The sequence below is a fragment of the Danio rerio genome, chromosome 2 (assembly GCF_052040795.2).
Source record: "Danio rerio strain M-AB ecotype USA chromosome 2, GRCz13ab, whole genome shotgun sequence".
NCBI classification, from domain to species: domain Eukaryota; kingdom Metazoa; phylum Chordata; class Actinopteri; order Cypriniformes; family Danionidae; genus Danio; species Danio rerio.
The window spans coordinates 27,353,824-27,375,015 of record NC_141022.1 but is presented as its reverse complement, the minus strand read 5'-3'; the positions used below and the strand labels follow the sequence as shown (position 1 = coordinate 27,375,015).

At 35.5% G+C, this 21,192-nt stretch overlaps 2 protein-coding genes across 2 annotated transcripts in view; both read right to left on the bottom strand.

Moving 5' to 3' along the window:
• csrnp1a (cysteine-serine-rich nuclear protein 1a) overlaps positions 1-21,192 on the bottom strand; it is an 811,199-nt gene that overhangs the window by 89,745 nt on the left and 700,262 nt on the right. The gene's annotated exons all lie outside the window — the stretch shown is intronic.
• On the bottom strand, positions 1,003-20,598 carry oxsr1a (oxidative stress responsive kinase 1a). Its single transcript, NM_001098747.1, is given in 18 exon segments — positions 1,003-1,103; positions 3,729-3,793; positions 3,935-4,003; positions 4,134-4,186; positions 5,202-5,272; positions 5,386-5,487; positions 5,561-5,599; positions 7,276-7,398; positions 7,485-7,550; positions 8,088-8,136; positions 8,234-8,367; positions 10,035-10,136; positions 10,239-10,348; positions 14,444-14,499; positions 14,582-14,723; positions 14,848-14,956; positions 19,236-19,348; positions 20,381-20,598. Coding segments are annotated over 18 exon segments (1,548 nt in total). The 5' UTR covers positions 20,451-20,598; the 3' UTR covers positions 1,003-1,028.

The window sequence follows — 21,192 nt, the reverse complement described above, 5'->3', positions numbered from 1 at the left end:
TTAACCAAGATCAATTTATTTGACCAGTGGTAAAGCTAACCTTTTGCTACCTCGCAAGCACTGGTAAATCCTTCAAATAAATGGTAAATCTATTTCTTGAACTATCCAAACAGCTGCCGCTACACATAATAGATATGCATGTAAATAAAACGAATGCTCAGTCCAAAGTTCCATATAACCATCTGTTTTCCAACATATTGAATTAAAACGCACGATTTCCAGAGAATTTCAGTCGTTTTCCTAAAGAACAGCATATATATCTTTAAGAAGAAAGATGTATTGGATAAATTAAATAAAATCGTTTCTTCTCCCACCTTCTGTTTTCACGAACAGTCCAATCGACAAAATGAACCGAGAGCAAAATGATCAGCATTTCTTACGTCAAAACATCATTCATGCAGTCTGGCATTAGCCCATGCAAAATGATGGGAATGTAATCCCGATAGTGAGAGAGCAGCCCAAATGTGTAACTGTGAGGTGCGTGTGACATGGCTCCTGTGTTTAATGTGGAAAACCATACGGTGTTGATGACAGCGCACATTGCAGAACAGTGCAGTGAACAGCTGACTTTATAAGCTGCCGACGACATGCACCCTTAAACGCTATTGAATGGCAATCCTGCCCTCCAGCCTCCACTGAGGTAACACAGCTGAAAACACACACAGTCGGTCACTCATTCATTTTCACAGCTACCATCTACCTACAGTTGTAAATTCAGTAGTAGTTCTATCGAAAGTAAGGCATTCTTTTGACATCTACCAGTATTAAGGGTTGGTTCAGATTGTGCAAATGTTTAAAGCAACAGAAAACGAAACATACATGAATACTGTAAACATCTGAGGTGCGCTCCTATGAAGAACTCGAATGCAGTCCTATTCAACATTTGTTAATCCTATGTGGTGTCAGGTTCCTTCTGTCTCTTTGGCAGTAGTGGTTTCTTTAGGCCAATGAAAGCATTTACAATGCACTGGTGTGCAAACAAGTCTGGGTTTTTTTCTTTTCTTTACGTTTGCTGGTAATACTAGGTTTTAACTTATACTCAGCTGAGCAAATCCCATGAGTTTAACATCGTCTGGAATTTCAGAGCTGTCCACTCCTGATGCCTGAAGGGAAGAAAGATAAATATGACGCCAATATGAAACACCTCGGTAATGAAAAAAATGGGATTGTATTCACAAAACATCTTAAAGCAAGTAGCTCCAAACTTGCAGATTTAGGAGAAAATCTTTTTAAAAATGGTTGTGAGAGTGCTAAATTATGCTGTAAAATTATTTACAAAGTGCTAAAACTAGCTTCTAAATCAGTGAAACATTATAAACAGTGATGTGGACTTCTACGTCACTAAGACCAAACCACAAACTATCCTAAAATGGCTGTTTCTGTTGTTTGGAAAGAAAACATTTAATGGGTCATGAAAATACCAAAACACATTTTTTGAGCGATTGACAGTCATATACGCGTCACACACTGTTAAAAACACTATTAGGACACATATATATTTTACAAAAGAGTGAAAATTGGTTGTTTTAGCCTAATTTCAAGCAAATTTTTGAAGCTGCGTCGTGTTGATTAGATCCTTGCATGTATTTCAGCTTGAAGAGTGTCTGTACCTGCGAGTGCATCATGACGAGTGTGCAGCATTAATTCATGAGAATGTCTTGGGTTCAAACCAATCAGTGTGCTCTATTGTGTATAAAGGTGCAACTTCATTAATATGCATGACAGCTTCGAAGACTGTTTTTACCCGTTACAGTGTTCAGACGGCAGAGAGACGGCACTTTGTGTTGCCAAAACAAGTGGAAAGACAAGAATTTGGAGACACAGGTCGTCAGTGTTGCGTTTATAAATGTGCTTCAATGAAGGTGTTTTTATTTACCGCTATAAGGGCACAGCTGGACTCACGTGTGTACTACAGTGCACGCGACATGCGACAAATACGCTTATACAAAACATTTTTTACCCAAGAACTTTTCGCATCTGGAAATGATGAAAACCAGATTTGCCGCTTGGCTTCTTTTACAAAAAGACGCGGTTCCCTTTTGTGTTGATTGTCAGGTCTCTACAGATTTGGTGAGTAAGCGATCAGTGGTCTTTGTTTATTTATTCAGAGGCAAAGTTAGTTTGTGTCGTCAGCAGTACTCTTTTTTTAGTGTTTAAAGATAGACCTTAGTCAAAATGATTTACTTATTAAGTTTACAGTACGTTAATATCACTACAATATTATAGACTGAAAGATCCACTGTAAACGCTTCTCTCCAAGTGTAAACATGTAAACACCAAATTTAAACTACTACCGTCATGTAGAATTTTCGCTGCATTTTGTGACAGGATAGTCTATACACGCATAGCTAAAACCGACAATTTTCACTGATAAAATGCCAAATCAAAGAGTTAAGTTTTAAACCTAGATTTAAAAACAGACAGGGATGAAACAGATCTAATACAGAGAGGCAGAGCATTCCACAACCCAGGACCAGCTACTGCAAAAGCACGGTCACCTCTGCATTTCAGCCTCGACTTAGGGATGCATAACAGTCTCTGGTTAGACGACCGAAGAGACCAACCGGGCTGATGCTCAAATAACATTTCTGACAGATAAGAAGGTGCCACGCAATTTAGAGATTTAAAAACCAAGAGAAGCATTTTAAAAGTAACAAGAAGCAAAAGACTTAAAAGCAGCCAGTGCATAGAGCGTAAAATTGAGGTAATGTGGTCATGTTTCTTGGTACCTGTTAAAAGCTTTGCAGCAGCATTTTGAACTAATAGTAACCAGGATAAGTTTTTCTGACTAATGCCAAAGTATAATGGGTTAAAATAGTCCAATCTAGTGGTAATAAAAGCATGGTTTATTTTATTTTTTTCTGGACAAAATAGATTTGACTGTTTTTAAAAGTCGAAGCTGAAAGAAGCAGGATTTGACCACTGCATTTTTCTGTTTGTCAAAGCTCAAGTCACCATCTAGAATAACACCCAGATTTTTTACCCAGGACTTCATAGAAAGAATTTTCTAGATTACCTATCGATGCTCTAGAAGAGTTTGACGGGCCGAACAAAATCATTTCACACAAAACATCTCCTACCTCTGAAAGTTCTCCTAAATAGCTTTCAATGATTCCTATATGGTCAGACTTGCTAATTATATATATATATATATATATATATATATATATATATATATATATATATATATATATATATATATATATATATAAAATAAATCAAATTGTCAAAATGTTTTTTGCAAAATATGTTTTTAAATGCCAAGATTTCTTTTTAAAACCATTTAAAAATATATTTTAAAGCATTAAAAAAAAACATTTGCTCAATCAATAAAAAAAAACATACACTGGAAAAAAACTATTCATACTACTGGAAGAAAAAAATTATTTGATGTCTAAAACATTAAAAGCAAGGAACACAGTTTCTCTTAATTTTGTATGTTTGGTCATTGTTTGTACTGTTCTCATTTGTTGATGGATTAAATGTTAATGAGGTCTGTGTGTTCTTATGTTCTGCAAAACTGTTCCACAAAGCACAAACCTACCCTTATTCTTGCCTTAAATCTTCTATTGATTAGAAAAGTTAGTCTCAGCAGCTTTGTGAATTGATTTTAAGAGAAAACTATCAGATAAAAACATTTAAAGCTATTAAAGGTGAACTTTCAGAGGTAGGAGAAGATGTTTTGTAAAAAACAATCCCAGGTCACCAACTTTAACCAACAAACTTACCAGCTTGAAAGTGACATTTTTGTGGGTTTGTGGATCATCAACAATTTTCTGTAAGTTGGCTGCAACTAAAGAAATGGTTTAGAGTTAATAACACTTTTGTATTTTAGTATGAAGCAGCAATTTCATTTTAAACTCAAACTACTTTATATTTAAAAGTATATATGCATTGGTATCTTAACTGGTAAATTTAATTAGCCCAAACTTACCAATGACTAGATCTCTCCCATCCACCAGTCCAGCAGACACAAGCTCCTGAGACACTCCATCTGCTGTGTCTAGATGGAGAGAGAGTAACCAAAAGAACAATTTATATCAAAAACAAAGTTTCAAAATTGTTCAATCTGTCTGAAATGAAGTCTTTAGGAAGAAGCACAGACAGTCAGACAGTACGTAAAATGCACAAACCTCTCCCTGGCATGAACTCAAATCTGATATCGTTCAGCTCTTTCTTTGTATTCCTATTGAAAAACAAAAATACAAAATTCGAGATATCAGCAGTGATCTTTGAATTTTTTTGTTTCCTATTTTTTTATTTATTTCCATTTTAGTCATTTTATTACTTCAATATATCAGTAAGGAGCCATAGCAGGTATGTGATCAGCCGAGGACAAAAAAGGTGGAAGACGAGACTTTAATACATCTTATAATTTGTATTTTATACAGTATTTAAATTAATAAGGAAAAAAAAACATACACATCACAAATAACCTGCCTTTTTTTACAGCGATAAACTGAAATATGTGTTGCCAAAATGAGTATCTTAACCACTAAATACTGAAATATCAAGGTTTTTTTACATTTGAAATGTGCTGTATTTTATTTTAATCAATGCAACTATTATAAGAAAATAACATTTCTCCATTTTTTCATAAATATCTGAATAGAGAATTAATTGTGATTAATTATTCACAATTCTGAATTGACAGCTAGTTAATTACATTTATTTTAAAAGCTCCATTTGAATGAATGATTTTATACTACACAAAGGCTGTTTCTTGGCTAAATTAGCTTTTCTAATCTCTTGAATGGATCAATTGTTGAAAAAAATATTTATAAATGTCATCTGACAAACTGTCAAAATAAATCAGCTAAAATAAAAAGAAATCTCGGAAAAATCTCAAATTTTTGCATGATTACATCTAGATTCTGGGTCAACACATGCTTCCATCGCTTGTTTTTTGGGCTAGAGATTGAATAGCATTACTAAAAATGTGAAACAGTCTAATCCTTTATAACAGCGATACAAGTAAGCATTAATGACCAAAAATATCGCCAATGGCGTGAAGAGTTCAAAAAGCAAGCCATCAAGCAAGCAAAACGTGCACAAATAAGAGAGGAATAAGTATCTGTATAGCACATTTCAATATCACTTTAAATACGGTTAGATTTGATGCTCATAATGTAGTTGAAACCTAATCACTCCGATTGCTTTACACTTCTGTGCCCATTCGAAAAGTTCTAAAACGCCAATACCTTAATCTAAGGACCAGGCTAATAGGGATTTTAGCTGAGTCCTGCCCCGTCGTAGTTGGTCCAGCAACAGCCTGTAGAAACAAATTTAAAGATCTAAAAAGTCCATTTATGAACTAGTTGTACTTGTTCGGTCATTCCCTGCTGACAGTGTTGCCCCTCAAATGACTGAAATGTAGATTCTGACCTGAGAGGCTGATATCGTGGCCGTGTCATCTGCAGCATGTGGCACTTCAGGCTGACCTACAGCTGCTGGCTGCAGGAAACCGGACGATTCAGCTGGAAAAACCTGCAAAGAAGCAGAAGTTAGATTTTCTACCACATATTTTTGTGGGAAGTATGAAGAAGAAGTGAACTCTTACCTCCGCATTCGGCACCGCCTCCTCCTTTACTCTTGGTGACTAGGAATAGATAATTCAAACAATTAAAAAATTATTCATCCAAATCCATAAAACAAAATTTAGGTAACAATAACCATGTTTCCATCCAAAGACGCCAATTAAGAGTATACACAAAAGTGGAAATCGCATAAAACATTAGCGAATAAAGCTTCATTTCCATGCTATAAGTCAACAACTAAATCATCCCTTCCTGATAAACTGGTAGCAAACATCAAAAAGAAAAGGGAGAATTGATGGATAGGTTTATAATTTTTCTCATGTAATAAATAAGTAGCAACTCAGAAGACGACGAATGAGTGTCCTTTAGAGGCATGGGAAGCTTTTCGGGAGCACAACAGTCTAAGAAAAATCTGGGGGTAATAATACAGAAGCAGTTTGATGAGACTGGCTGAGGCATTTTGGGATGACCAAAACATTCCAGGTGTTTCAAAATGTTGTTGGCCCACTAGTTTATCCATGAACATCATTTTTGTTATCACATGATCTCAATACAAAAATCACATGACTTTGATTTAAGGCTGGCATATATTCAGTAAATTTTCCATCTTTATACACTTTTATCCAAAGCAACTTACACCCATGAACACACACTTGGAGCAGTGGGTTGCCCAAGGAGCAGTTGGAAGAAATCACCTCAAGGCTGGTTTATACTCAATGCATCTGCTAGTTTGCTTGAGTGTGTGCGGCGAATGTGACATCATCGCAAAGTTTGGGGAGGTTCGCTTTGGGTGCGCGTGACATGATTTCAGCCAACGGAGTGCCTCAACTGATTTGAGTTTAATATGACACTTTGAAGATATTTTGTCTGAAACAGTACGCCTGTACAGACATCTTTATGATCCATGGTCATAGAGATAACCAGATGACCAATAATTCTTGGCTAGAAATTGCAACAGCCATGGGAAAGGAGGAAAGTTTTTGTTAAAAAGGTTTGGAAAAACCTGAGGGATACGTTTGTTAAAAGCAAAAGAGGCTATGACAAAAGTGGAGACCCAGGTACAGTATGTTTATGAATTGTAATAGGTAGAACTGTCCGAGATAAGAACAAAAGAAAGTGATGCATCAAAATTTGATTATAAAAAATCTTGAATGTTTATAAAAATGCTTATAATCATTAAAATATATTATAAAAACAATATAAATAATTAGTTTAAAAATACTGAATGATATTAATGATTTGACGTAGTTCCGGAAACTTCCTACTTAGTTTATTCGTCTGATTTTACAGTCAGTTTCTTTTGACCGCCCAGTGTACTTTTAAAAAATATCACAATGGCAAACACGGCAAGTATAAAAGCCTCGTCCATTTTGCTAGGTCAGCAGAGGTGCGCGATGCAGCACTAGGCGAAAGTATAAATCCAGCTTAAGCAATGCTACTGAAGTGGACATTTATTCAATCTTCCCACCCACAATCCCTGCTGGTGCTGGAACTCGAACCTGGAACTTTGGATCCCAAGTCAAACTCTCTTACCATTAGGCCATGGCTGCTCCATCATAATTTATGCAAAATCTTTCTTATTGTATAAAAAGTTTACCTTTATCAGTTGTGCTTTTTATGTTAATAATGCACATTTTCAAAACTCATGCACATCTTGCATCTTTTAAATGTGATATTCCAAAATGCGCAGATAAATGGGTGGATGGAAACATAAGTAGTGTGGAAGTCAAGTTTCTACCCGTAAAGCAGCCACTGCTGCCTTTCCTTCCTCACTCTCCACATCCAGCTCATCATCACTCCATTCCCACTCTCCGTCCTCAGTCTTGTGAAGCCGACCGCTGGAGCCCGGAACCCTCCGCACCTTTTAAACACAAAAATATAACAGCATGAAGCACAGCTAATGCAATTCCTCAGTCAGACATAATATCAAGTAAATCTGTCACACACCTTCCTTGATCTCTCTCCTATTGTAGGTGCCCTCTCCAGCAGTTTTTCTTTCAAGTAATCAGTGTTCTGTAAAGTATTTATGACAATTTCAATTTTCAATTCATGGCTAGCCAGTGCACAACCAAATAATTGCATATTTATAAACAGAGAATGTGCCTAATCAATACAGACTACTTTGCATATTCTATACTTTGGGGAAAAAAAAACACAAACCTAAGGCCATGTCATTCTAAAAAATGAAATATGAGAATTAGGAGAGACAGCATCCTCTGTGGGCCGTAATGCATCACTGCAGTCCCCTACAAGACTCTGTTTACAGCCACTAAGCCCATAGGAAATACAGTCTGCTGAGGCAGCACAGCATTTGTTACAAAATGGCCTGTATCCCATGAGCAGGAAATGGCCTTTGGAAACACTAATCTGCAGTATTTGTAACAGTAAACCAAGCATACTGGACCAGTGATCTGGCAGCATTTATGCGACAACAAATGCTCCCAAACTAAATAAAAATAGTCTCGCTAGAAGCAGCAATCAGTTTGCAGCAATATAATCTTAAATATGGGAATATCTGTCATTTTACAACTTGAGGATACAGCCTCTCACCTTGGCTTTTGTGAAGAACTTGTGTTTCAAGAGTTCAGCAGCTGTAGGCCTGTTAAAAATTAGTAATATCAATAAGACAATATTGTTTTTATATTTTGAAGTGAAGATTTGACTCTTAACAGAACTTCAGGAAATAAATGCACTACCGTTTTTCTGGATCCTTCTGGAGGCACAAGGAGATCATCTTTCGGAAAGATTTACCATACTTTTTAACCATCTCTTTGTCTGTAACTCCAGTCTCTAAACACGGAGGGTCATTCTGCAGGGTTAACATGAGAACCTACATCCAAAAAAGACCAGAAAATGAAGACAATGAAGTAAATTAAATAAAACCAGAACTGTGGAAAAACTATCACCAGTTATTTTTGTGCTGCAGAGATGACAAAGTTTAAAAGTTAACTTAGAAGTCAGAAATACCCTGGTTCTCAGATTTAGAACAGAGTTTCTATTTTTTAAAGCCTAAAAATAAGCAATGATTAAAAGCTAATAGAAAAACCACACCACAAGCACATAACTTCAAATGTTACCACAATTGTCTTTCATTTTTATATACATTTTTTTAACTTAAAATATATTCAAAACATTAAAGAATTATGGGTTTATTCAGCTATGATACATTTTCAGAATTATTTAACTTAAAATAAAAATAAACTATATTATACATTTTTCTTCTTATCCATTTATTTTCATCTATGAAACACATCACATTTTTGTATTTATAAAATACATTTGATTTTATTTAATTATTCAAGTTTTCTAGTATTCAATGTGGACATAACAGGACAATTTTCGCTAAACAAATAAAAAAATATTTAATACCAAAAATGTAAAATACTGGAAAATATTGTTTTTACACCATTTTAAAGTAATTGGGCTATTTAATTGTTTTTAAATAAAATAAACGCATAAGGCTTATGCTGAATAAAACAGGCAATTGCATTGTTTAATGCCTAAAAATTATAATAGTCACAGAGATAACTGGCATATTTAGCTTCAATTGAGCCAATTTATATCTTACACATTTTAATTAATATGAATTAATACCTTTTACAGGATTTCTACAGGTTTCATCAAGTCTTTTTAGACCTTTTTAACACCATTATGAATTAAATTACAGCCATAAACGAGCCTCATGCAAAGGATTTTTTCTAATGGCCTATTTAAAACATTAAAAAAATTAAACCATTTTGGTAAAGGTTTACCATGGTTTGGAAAAGTCAGGGTTTTAAAACCGCCACAACTGTTATACCGTTTCTATGATATATGTAAGCTTTTTAAAATATTTTACATGTTTTTGTTTTACAACTATTTTATTTAGTTTTTTTAGGGCAACAGTATCTCCAGCTGAAAAGGGCCATAGACATCAAAAAGCTACTGTTCCAAAATATTTGAAATGTTTCCTAAAATAAAATATATTGTGTTCAATAGGGGAAAATGCTGTTCTTTTTTTAGACATTTAAAAACAACATATTTTAGAGCAGTAATTACAACACCACAATATTTTTTTATCTAAGGTTATCATACCATCAGAAACGTATATCGGCCATGCCTAATTGGTGATAAATAAACTAAAACAATGCATAAATAAACTTTAATTGGGATGAAAAATTAGTAATTGGATGAATGTTGATTCTATTGGGTAGCTTTACATGGACATAAGAAAATTAAAAAGCTTTTAAAACAATTTAAGACCACAATATTTAAGTGATTTAAGGCCTAAAATTTTACTTTTCAAATTTAAGACATTTTAAGACCCCGCAGATACCCTGTTTTACCAACACAAGTGATATAAAAAAAACATGATTTTAACTGATCTCCATCCTTGTTTTAGGTATTTAATAAAAACCTACCGACAAAAGAACTGAAAGTGAAAAAAAAAAAGCAGTTTCATGTTTAGTCAATTGACTCAACTGACTGACTCTCTGTTAATTGAACACAAACGCTCACCTTCATCGGAGGATATTTGTGATATGGAGCTGCTCCGGTTGCCAGCTCAATCGCCGTAATCCCAAAGCTCCATAAATCAGCTTTGAAATCATAACCCCTAACCTGCAAGTAAACAAACATTATAGCGTCTCATAACATAGTTGTTCCGTTTCCAAAATATATGCTGCAACAGATAAAATAAGGAAAGAGTAGGACAACACAAACCTGCTCCATGACCTCAGGAGCCATCCAGCATGGAGTTCCTACAAACGTCTTCCTCACTTTGTTTCGAGTCATGTCTCCACCAGTCGCTAAAAAGGCACTAACACCAAAGTCTTCAGGAGGAAAAGAAAACAAATTTAGCAATCGCCTGAGCCATGGTCCTTGCAAGTTGTGTGAAACATAAGACAGATAATACACATTATATGTAACAGTTTTCCTTCTAAAAGAACGTTTTATGGCTTATTGTCAACTAGAAGCTTGTAGATTAAAGGCAAAGATTAAATATTGTGAATTTTAAAATTATTTACTGCATTTAACTACACTGAACTGAACTTCAACTCTGAAAACTGGACTGACACAGTTTGAATTTACTAGATCTTCTATGTTGAGCTGCTTTGACACAATTTACATTGTGAAAATGCTATAGAAATAAACATGAATTGAATTTATTTAGTTTTTTTCTGTTAAAGCATCAAATGAGCTTAAAGCTGGGGTGTCCAAACTCGGTCCAGGAGGGCCAGTGTCCTGCAGTTTAGTTACCACCCTAATCAGACACACCTAAACCAGCTAATCAAGCTCTTTCTAGGTATACTTGAAACTTTCAGGAAGGTGTGTTGAAGGAAGTTAGAGATAAACTATGCAGGACACCGGCCCTCCAGGACTGACTTTGGACATCAGCATAAAGCATACAGGTACAAAGAACAATAGCATTTGTTGCTTTAACAATGACTAATTAAATCACATTTTGACAGTAAAGACTGCAAAGTGCCATTTCAAATAAATTTTTTTAATATTTGTCCGACTGCCATTAAGAATTACTAGACAAATATAAAATACTTTTTTCCACTCATTTTTATGTTTTTCCCCACTAAAAATCTAGTTAACGCTCAATATAATAATTTAATTAGATACACCACACTACAAATTCATCGCAAACATTCTGAAATAGTCCATGTGGTTAAAATAGATTTCATAATGCAATGTATATTGATGAAAAATATTGAAATGTCAATTTTTCCAATATCGAAGGAATATTTTTATTCTTGCATATGTTTTAATATAAAAAGACTTTGCTGATGTTTTAGTGTTTCTGTATTTTTACAAAAAGAATATTAGGGTGCTTTCACACCTAGACTTTTGTTTCGGAACTTGTCTCGTTTGCCCAGTTAGCGCGGTTTGTTTGGCATATGTGAATATATCAATCGCGCTCTGAACCGCGCCAAAACAATCGATTTGAGATCGCTTGAATGAGGTGGTCTCGGCTCGATTGAAACGAACTCTGGAGCGGATCAGTTGTAGTGAAAAAGCGATACGATCCGAGCCCGGTTATATCACAGTGCATTATGGATATGTAATTGGCATACGGCTATATGAGAGAGAGTTATGAGTAGGGCGGGAGGTCATTCCAGACATCCCAAGTCTCCCAGAGGTTTGTGAGTCTCCTGCAAATGCACAAAGACTCCCGGATGCCTGCAAACGAGTGATAATTTCCCGGAAATTGCGCATCTCCCTCCCGGTCCACAAATACATCACGCACCCTTCTAACCCCTCCCCACCGCAGCCGTCCTTGCTCGTTGCGCGCACCCTGTAAACACCAACAAACCACTACCATCCCCCTGACAGCCGAGCGGGACTCTGCAAAATAAACTGTGAAACTGATCAATGTGAGGAGAGTTTACTCGCACGTGACTTGTTTTAGCTCTTTTGGTCCGTTTAGAAACTTTGCTGTGTGAAAGCGGACCGCACCAAGAACAAAAAGCCACAATGTAACAATTTTAAATCCCTGTCTTAGGCCCAGTTTACACTAGTGCGTTTGTTTTAAAACGGCGTTTTAGAATGAAAACGATCCGCGTCCACACTTGCGTTTTACCTAGCGTTTCTGAACTGCTCTCCATCCACACCAAAACGCTGAAAACGCACATCACGTGACCACACACACACTCTTTGGCAAGCGCTGCAGCCCATCTACCCAGATGAGAGCTCTGCTAGTCGGACTTCATCAAGCATCTGCCGCTGGATCTAATCTCACTATATTTATTAAACGGGATATTTCATTCATCTTGTTGTCTTTATCTAACGACATATTCCCTGACTTTGGTCATTGGAATCTATTACTCGTTCTCAGGTAATGTGTTTTGGCTGAGCGCAAAGATAAGTAAATGATTAATGTAAGCACGTGTATATTGACTGATCGCTTGCCTTTATTTCCTATAATGTTTAAACTTATTGTATGTTATACTTTTATAATGGCTATTATCGATTATTAAAACTGATATTCAACAAAAGATAGGGAATGTTTCGTATTTTCACTAAAATTGAAAGGAAACAGTTGTTATTGGCTCCGTTTTGTTATAAATGTCCACACAGTGAAGATGACGCTCATATATGCAGCACGTCGCCTCAACATTTCTGCTGTCTGTTTAGTTGTTAATATTAAAATGAAAATAGGCAGTTCCTTATATCATGTTTACATTTTATTGTTGAGAAAGTGAAACAACGTAGCCAGGGTGATGTGAATGAAGTTATAAAGTACACTGTTCCCTTTGAAGATTTACCCGTGTCCTCGGTAGTCTGTTTTCCATATTAAACTGAGAAGAAGAGCCTTTATCAAACTTGCGAAGTCTGAACTTACACGGAGAAGATGCGGGACTGAACTGTTTGTAGGCTACTTAATATTGAGGAAAAGCCCCAATCAGAGAGGCGAATGTCGGCAGCCCCGCCTCCGTTTTCAGATGTCTCCGTTTTCCATCATCCACACTGAGACGGAGCAGCAGCGTTTCAGAATGAAAACGGCCTCTCCAGCGTTTTTGGGGCTCGAGAACTCCGGCGTAGTGTGGACGGATGGCGTAACCGTAGCAAAACTTATGCGTTTTCAAACTAAAACGCATTAGTGTAAACGGGGCCTCAGAACAACTGAATCAATTCACAGGTGTGAAAGCACTCTTAAAGGGAAAAGGTGTGGAAGGGGTTTTGTTAAATGTTGAATTGTAAAATGAGGTAAATGGCATTAAGAACAAAAAGCAATAAAAGAAAGTTACGCATCAAACAAAAGAAGAAATAATAATTTACTCGTTTGATTTTATTATGCTAAATAGATGTTTTAATTTCTTCCTTTTTTTTTACTTCCATTGCATTTTTACTGTGTGTAATTTGCATCTTTCCTTTTTAGAATCAATAACAAGTAAAAAATAAAGAATAATACTGTGTTTATTTAATTGATTTGTTTTTTTTTTAATGAAAGTGATTGTAGTTGTTGATTTGCATTTCATAAAACATTAAATAAAGGGTTTAAAAAAAAAGGAAAAAATTGACAAATTGCCACCTACATCTAAAATTACAGTGTTAAATTACAGTGTAATACAAAATTAAGTGTGAGCAAACTAAAGGCTGGATCACACTGTGCGATTGTTTTATATAATCCCGAACAACTGTAGCATGTTAGACTGCACGAACATGGCTCCTAAGTCCCACTGTAAGGTCTCAGCTGTCACAATGTCAGACTGAACGACAATGAAGATGCACCAAACAAGGAAAAAAAAAACTCCACCATTCATCATTATCTCACATTTCGAAATGATTCCTTGCAGCAGACATAAACAATCTATAGCGGCAATTTTGCACAAAGCGTGTCTTAATAATACAACCAGGAAAAAAAAAAACGTTTCGACATTTCCCCGCAGATTGATTCTTGAATTGACGCTCATCGTAGCTGTTGTAATACTGCAGGAAAGTGCCAGAATTTAATCGGAGAAAAATTCTGATCGCAACTTGCAATAAGCAGCCGTCTGTGAACATGTCAAACCCACGATCAGAGACCACAGATTTTAGCCTAGGTTTTCAGGAATCTTTTAAGATTTCTCAAATTTGTCCCAAATGACAAAATCGTGGCTGAAATCTCAGTGTGAGCAGGGCTTACCTGAAATTATTTAAGAATTATTTTAATAGTATTATTAAAAATGTAAGTGTAAAAACTGACATACACAAACACAACTTATGAATTTCTTTCTCCTCCTAACAATGAAATTAATGAATTTTAATGATTTTTTTTTTCAGAAAAAAAATACACTTAAATAAGAACATTTATTACTTCTTTATAAAAAATTTAATAATTCACTATATCTAAACCCTGCCATTAAGCCACGCAACTGTCAAGAACACAGCCTGCAAAAAAAAAACAAAAAAAAAATGCATTGACAGTGAAACTCTACCTGCAATCTGAACAGAGCCGTCCTCCCCTAAAAGAATATTTCCAGCCTTCACATCCCTACACAGAGACAAGGACAAATCCATGTAATGCTCAATGACTCAACAGAAAATAAATCACACAAACTTAAACATTCAGCTACCTGTGAATCTGGCCATTTTTGTGCAGATATTCGAGACCTTCTAGCACCTCTCTTAGTATGGTGGCAATGCTGGGCTCGTCCATCACGCCCGATTTATGCTCTCCTTTGGAAATGATGTACTTAATAAAATCAAGCACTGAGCCTGAAAACAGACATGAGTGGAAAAATAATGCATTATGCAGTAGTTTACTTTTTAAAAAGACATATTAATAGTTTTAAGGTTGTTATTATTTATTCAGCACATGCATTAAGACAAACTAACTGACCGCCACTGAGCAACTTCATGACCAGCCAAAGCTCATCCTTGACCACAAAGGACGTGTAATAAGACACAATATTTGGGTGATGGCACTGGCTCATTGCCTGGATCTCTTTCTAAAAAGAAAAAAGACAGAAAAAATAATTAAAGGGAGGAAAGATGATGTTAGGAAGCACAACGCATGAAACGTTTAAACCTAAAGGCTGGATTATGAAAGCCAATAATGGGAAGTAATTACATAACGACAAACAAAAGATCCCATTCAGATCATCCCTGAGTGCTCTACCGCAACCTTCTGGGGTCAAATTACTTCAAGATGTGGCCATTGACGAGATTTATCCTACAGAATCCAAAGAGAGGAAAAAAGACCACAGGTATTTGCTGAACAGATATACTGAAAGAGATAGTTCATATAAAAATTGCCAATTTTACCCACCAAATGATGCAAAGAACAAAATATGTCTTTTGATGAACAAAAATGTCGACAGCTGATGCTCAAAAAGATCATGTTTTCAGCAGTAGCATGTCAACAATTTCATATTGTTGCTTAAAAGGGTTGTTTACTACGATGTCATATTTTAAACTTTAATTCATGTGTAATGTAGCTGTGTGAACACAAACATCTCTGAATGCAAGTTCAATGCAAAGGAAGACATTGGATTTTACAGAGTTAGCTTAGCAGAGCCTACAGCGAACAAAGTTTGGGGACTACAAAAATATACATCCAGGCTAGCAAGATCACAAACGCTTCAGCTTGTGCACATTCACCATACACATACACCCCTACATACTTGCATACACCCCTACTTACCTGTTTCTATATTTGGGCTTCCAAAGGACACGACACAAAGACATAAGTGCTTACAATTTAATTTTAATTTTGTTCCAGAGAATTATAAATAATCTATAGCTAGTATTTGACAAAGGACAGCTTTCAGAATCCCTCTCAGTTTAGAGCAGAATTGGGCTAAAAACTCCTTAAAGGAGGAGCAGCTCCAGCCATAACAGAAGAAGCTATGGATTGTGAGCCTCAACCTGTAAATATTTTTATTTGTTAAAATAAATTTAGCTACGAATTCATATTTATCCATCAAACCCCTGTAAAGACCCACAGTCTTCACCAGCGCTTTCCGTGCATTTTACATCTTAATAACAAACTTGCAAAAGATATGTGAACGTTTAATGTTACTTACACATGCTTATACCGAATATATGTGAAAGACACTTGTTAGATTCTATTTTAAAGAGCAAACGAGAAGTTTAGCTAAGTACTTTTCATTTTCTGTCTGATTCAGGCTTAAACTGCTGCGGCTAACAGCTACTCTTACTGACAGTTGTTACACAGCGCAAAAGCACATGCTTGTAAGGGCGTGATGCTTTTCCTTGTGATGTGTAGCCTTTTAGAGAAACTAGTAAATTTTTACGTTTTCATGTTAGCCGAGTAGCTGTATATATTATATTAAGTAAGATATTTGAAAAAAATAACAATGTTTTCTACGGTGAAGCATGAGCACACATTGCTTAGCATTTTATAAACACAACCAAGCCTTAAAAATACACTCTGGACCACCCAAAATTATACATACACACATACATTAGAGCTGCACAATTAATCGAAAAAAGATCACAATCTTGATTCGACCCCCTAAAGTGCTTAATCCAGCATTTCTACGTTTCTGCCAATCATATTTTCAAGTTCAGGAGAGAAGCAAAGGCGGCTGCACAAGTCATTTCATTGTTTGACATCCTTTGCTCAGTGACACGGACACCTCCAAAGGATGTTAAAAGTGTCACATACTGTATTTATAAGGTACAATTGACCTTAAAATGTCATTTTTGTCTTCATATAATGCTGTTTTCACGGCCGGTAAATCACATGTGATGTGAGCTGTTGACCGTGAGCCGTTACCACAGAGAGGCAGCCATGCGCGTGCCCTAATTAATGATAGAAGCACGCGTCTACTTTAGTGAACAGAACCTGCATAGGTTGTGAGTAACAGGTAATAAAGTTGGAAATAATTTTCATTTTGTGGCACAGAGTGATCATTTGAGAGCCACGCGCAATGTATGAACAGCACTTAGCAGTGAAAATGAAACCGAAAGCATGCACATCATTTGAATAATCATAATGCATTTTAGAATTATGATTGCGACAAGCATTTGATGTTTTTTTCTTTCATAGCGAACACACAGTTGTGCATAAAATAAATGTTTAGTGTCTGTATAACTACTCTAGCCTATATAATGTTGATTTTACTAGTGAATAAAATGGTCTAATAATGTTGTCAATGACAGATTGCAAGCATATATCTTAAACATAATTCAACATCAGAATTATTATAAGTAGAATAGAATTATTTATAAAAAAACCAGTAGACATACACATAATATTGCTGTTGCTTTACCATGTTTGAGAAAAAAAACAATAAATGCTGACTCATTTTAACCTTTATTTTACATCCACAGAATCGTGAGAAAATCATGATCTTTATTTTAAGCAAAAAAATTTATCATTCGTGATTCTCATTTTAGCCTGAATATATATATATATATATATATATATATATATATATATATATATATATATATATATATATATATATATATATATATATATATAATCAGATAAAAAGCAGTAAACAGGAGAGACTAATGTGCACATTTTGACAAAGCAAATGGACATGGTCTCATGTAAACACTCCAATAAGAATTTAATAGTAATGATAAAATAAGTGCACACGTTAATGTGTTATTTTTACCATGCTTTGATAAAAGTATGTGCATGTGGAAAGATAATAAAAAAAGGAGAGTATCTAGACAAGGTACTTAATGTAACCGGCTATGCATTCAATTTACATACAATTGCATGTAAATCTTGCGGTCGAACCAGTGCAACCTCTAAAAAAATTTGTCGCACCAACAAAAACATTATGACAAAATGCAACTATTTGACTGCAGTCAGGAGGCCTGCTATTATAGTCAATGGTTACCGGTTACCAGAATTCTTTGAAGTATCTTACTTTGTGCTTAAAATGATTAAAAACCTTGAAAATTTGGAATTTGAGTAAATGCAGAGTAGTTTTTCTACTTCTACGTAAACTAGCCCTTTTACTACAAGCATATAACAAAATAAACTGACGTTAACTAATTCTACATTATTTAAACACAGATTTTGCTGTATGAGTGGAACTGCAGTTAGCTAATGTTGTCTCATAGAACAGTTTAATCACAAACCCGAAAAGTCTTTCCTTGAGTCTGTGCCAGTTTAATCCTCTGCTGATTGACAGACATGTGGCTGCCTTGCACATGACCCGAATTACATCATGACCCTGCCGTTTGACGAAAAGATCATTAACTGAGGTGAACTGGACAGACCCAGAATCAGACATGCAGTGCTTAACTTCATTTCTGAAACTGAAATGTTGTCAGGTAGTCTGTAGTGCTTACAGACAACTTAAAATAGCTGTGGTGGCTTTGTTAAGTTCACCTCAACCTCTGCAGTTTTCACGAATGCCTGCAGAATGTGATCAATTACTAAAATGCCAAGGGATTCAACCAATCTGTTTTTGTCAAAAGAACATTTACATAATGTACAGTACACATTCTGGGGAGTCAGGGGAATTTTAATTGGTAAATGAATATAATGTATGACAACATTTCCTTCAATTTTAAGATAACAATATTTTCATTTACAAATAAAAAAAATAGCAAAAAGATGCCATGTTTTCAGACACATTTACATAAATAAATTAAAAATAAATCTTTTTTCTTTTTTACTTAAGGAGAGTTTGGACGGGTGGAATAACGCTGATTTTCAATCACAAAAAATTAAAACATCTGTTTTTTTCAGACTTACTTAAAGGTAATATCTGAGTGTGTTTTATTGAATTACAATCATTTTTACCATGATTTATTTTAAGAATCATGGCAAGAACATGTACACAGCAGTATCCTTCTCTCATTTAAAACATCCTTTGTTAAAAAAGTATGTAAAAAGAGCCAGACAACTAAATTAATCTTCATTAATACCCAGTTTAAGCAAGCAGGTCTCCATTCTAATTATAATAGAGGTAAAGTTGGTTTTATATCCGGAGTATATATTATAAAGTATAAAGTATATAAAGTATTATATATAAGCAAATTTTAAATAGGCAAACATATTAGCAGCAAATGACTATCAAAGCACAACATTGTTCACAGTGATTTAGATAGTGTTGATTTTGTTCAGAAGTCATACTTGCATGCTAATTTCAATCGAATATTTAAAGTAACATGGTAAACAATATAGAGACCTTTAAATGAACGAATGTGCAAATATAAAACCAACTTTACCTCTATCTAATTAAATACCTTTAGGTGGTGTATCTTATGTTATAAACAGTTAGTAGACATTACCAGGAGCTCATCCATGCTGGTCTGGCATTTCTCAAGATTGATGCGTTTAATGGCCACCTTCTCCTTCCTGGGTTTGCAATACGCTGCCTGGACCACAGCTGTGGCTCCACTCCCTAGAAAAGTGCAGAGGCATAAAAAAAATATATGTTTTAAAAGAAAAACTACATGTGTGCATGTATGTCTATAACAATAGATATAAAAAAATAATAGGATGAAAACATATGGTGTTGCAGAGGACCATGCTGTCCATCATGCTGTAAGTGTTCTGTATCACTGAGAGATAATTAAATTTCTTAACATTAAGATTGAAGAGAATGTTTATTTTTTGTTGTAGTTACAGTTCCAATGACATTGTCTTGTCATTTTTTTGTTAAAAAGTATTGCATTTATAATTTGATTTACATTTGTTTAGTTTTTTTTATTTTTTAGAATCAAGCAGAACAGTTATTATTTATGATAAGCTAAATGAAAAACAATACATTTCTGAGGCAACTAGTTCGCATAAACTAAGCTGTAAGAACCATGATGCCTATATGAAAGCTATTTAATGCAATGCAGTTGTCAACATAGCTGTAATCAAGATGGCTGGTTTACAAACTGACTTATAGCTCAATATACATTTAGTGCAGGTTATTCTGGTCAAATCATACACTTCCTTTATGTTACTCTTTCTTTCAACCCAGTGACAACTTCCTTTTTACAACGGGAGTTGAAAGACCAACACAAATATTCCAGGACACAGCAAACAGCTCTCATTTCAAGTTAAGCAGTCAGAGTTCTAATTATACACCAAACTTTTATCCAAATAACAGCCTGTTTAGCGTTACATTAACGATTCATGAAGCAACATCGTCTTTTTATCAGCAGTAACGATGCCGTAAGTGTCATTTACAGGAGGCTAAATTCGCCAAATTGAGCAGTAAATCAGCCATTGGCCGCAAGAATTACACTCTGCTGGCATGTCGTCAGGCTAGTTAGCATGGCTAACATATCTGAACATCTTCCAGGCGCGATGACTCAATCACTGATGGAGATCTGAACGAACACAGATCATCAGGGCCAAACCGATACAAACAACTCCGCATTAATCTCCGTTTTCTGTCACTCATGTTATCGAGATGCTGATGTGTGGTGGATTAGCTCACCGATCACCTCCTGTAGCTCATAGTCATCCTTGTCGATGGACCAAGGTTGAGAGCTCGGGTCCTCGGACATGACTGCGGTCAGATCAAGACAGCCGGACGCCCCACTGCACGCTTACACGGCGGCGAGCGCTGGAAAACGACCGATCTGTATTTATACTCGATGTACTTGTGCTGATCTCACCGACCGCTCTCAGTCTCAACAGCCAAACTTTGCCAACAGGGATGGTGACCCCGCCTTGGGCGGAAAACGTTCTTCCTCGTGTCAAAAATTCTTGGAGGCGACCAAAATTATGCCACGTCACGCCACCTACCGGTAGTCTCAGTCCAGAACTGAGGAAAAATGATTCCTACTCAGTTATTCTGTCGAGAGACTCTGTCTACACTAGAGAAAAGAAAAAGTTAACTAACGTTAGTCAAGTTAGTGTAATTAGACAAGTCATTGTATAACAATGACAACTGAAAAGTGTAAAGCTCTGTAAAGACAACTGAAAAAAATATTGCTTGATGGGGATAATAATATTAACCTTAAAATGTTTTTTTAAGCTGCTTTTATTCGTTTATTTATTTTCCTTTAGCTCAGTCCCTTTATTCATGAGGGGTCACCACAGCGGAATGAACCGCCAACTTAGCATATGTTTGACACAGACAACGCGCCTCCAGCTGCAACCCAGTACTGGGAAACATTTTTTAGACAATACAAAGATCTAATATTTTCCTAGCTTATATTTCACTGATTGTTAAATATCAAGCTTATTGAAAAGAAGAAAAACAACAAGTTCCTTTAAGCTTATGGTGATCTTTTTCTAAAATAT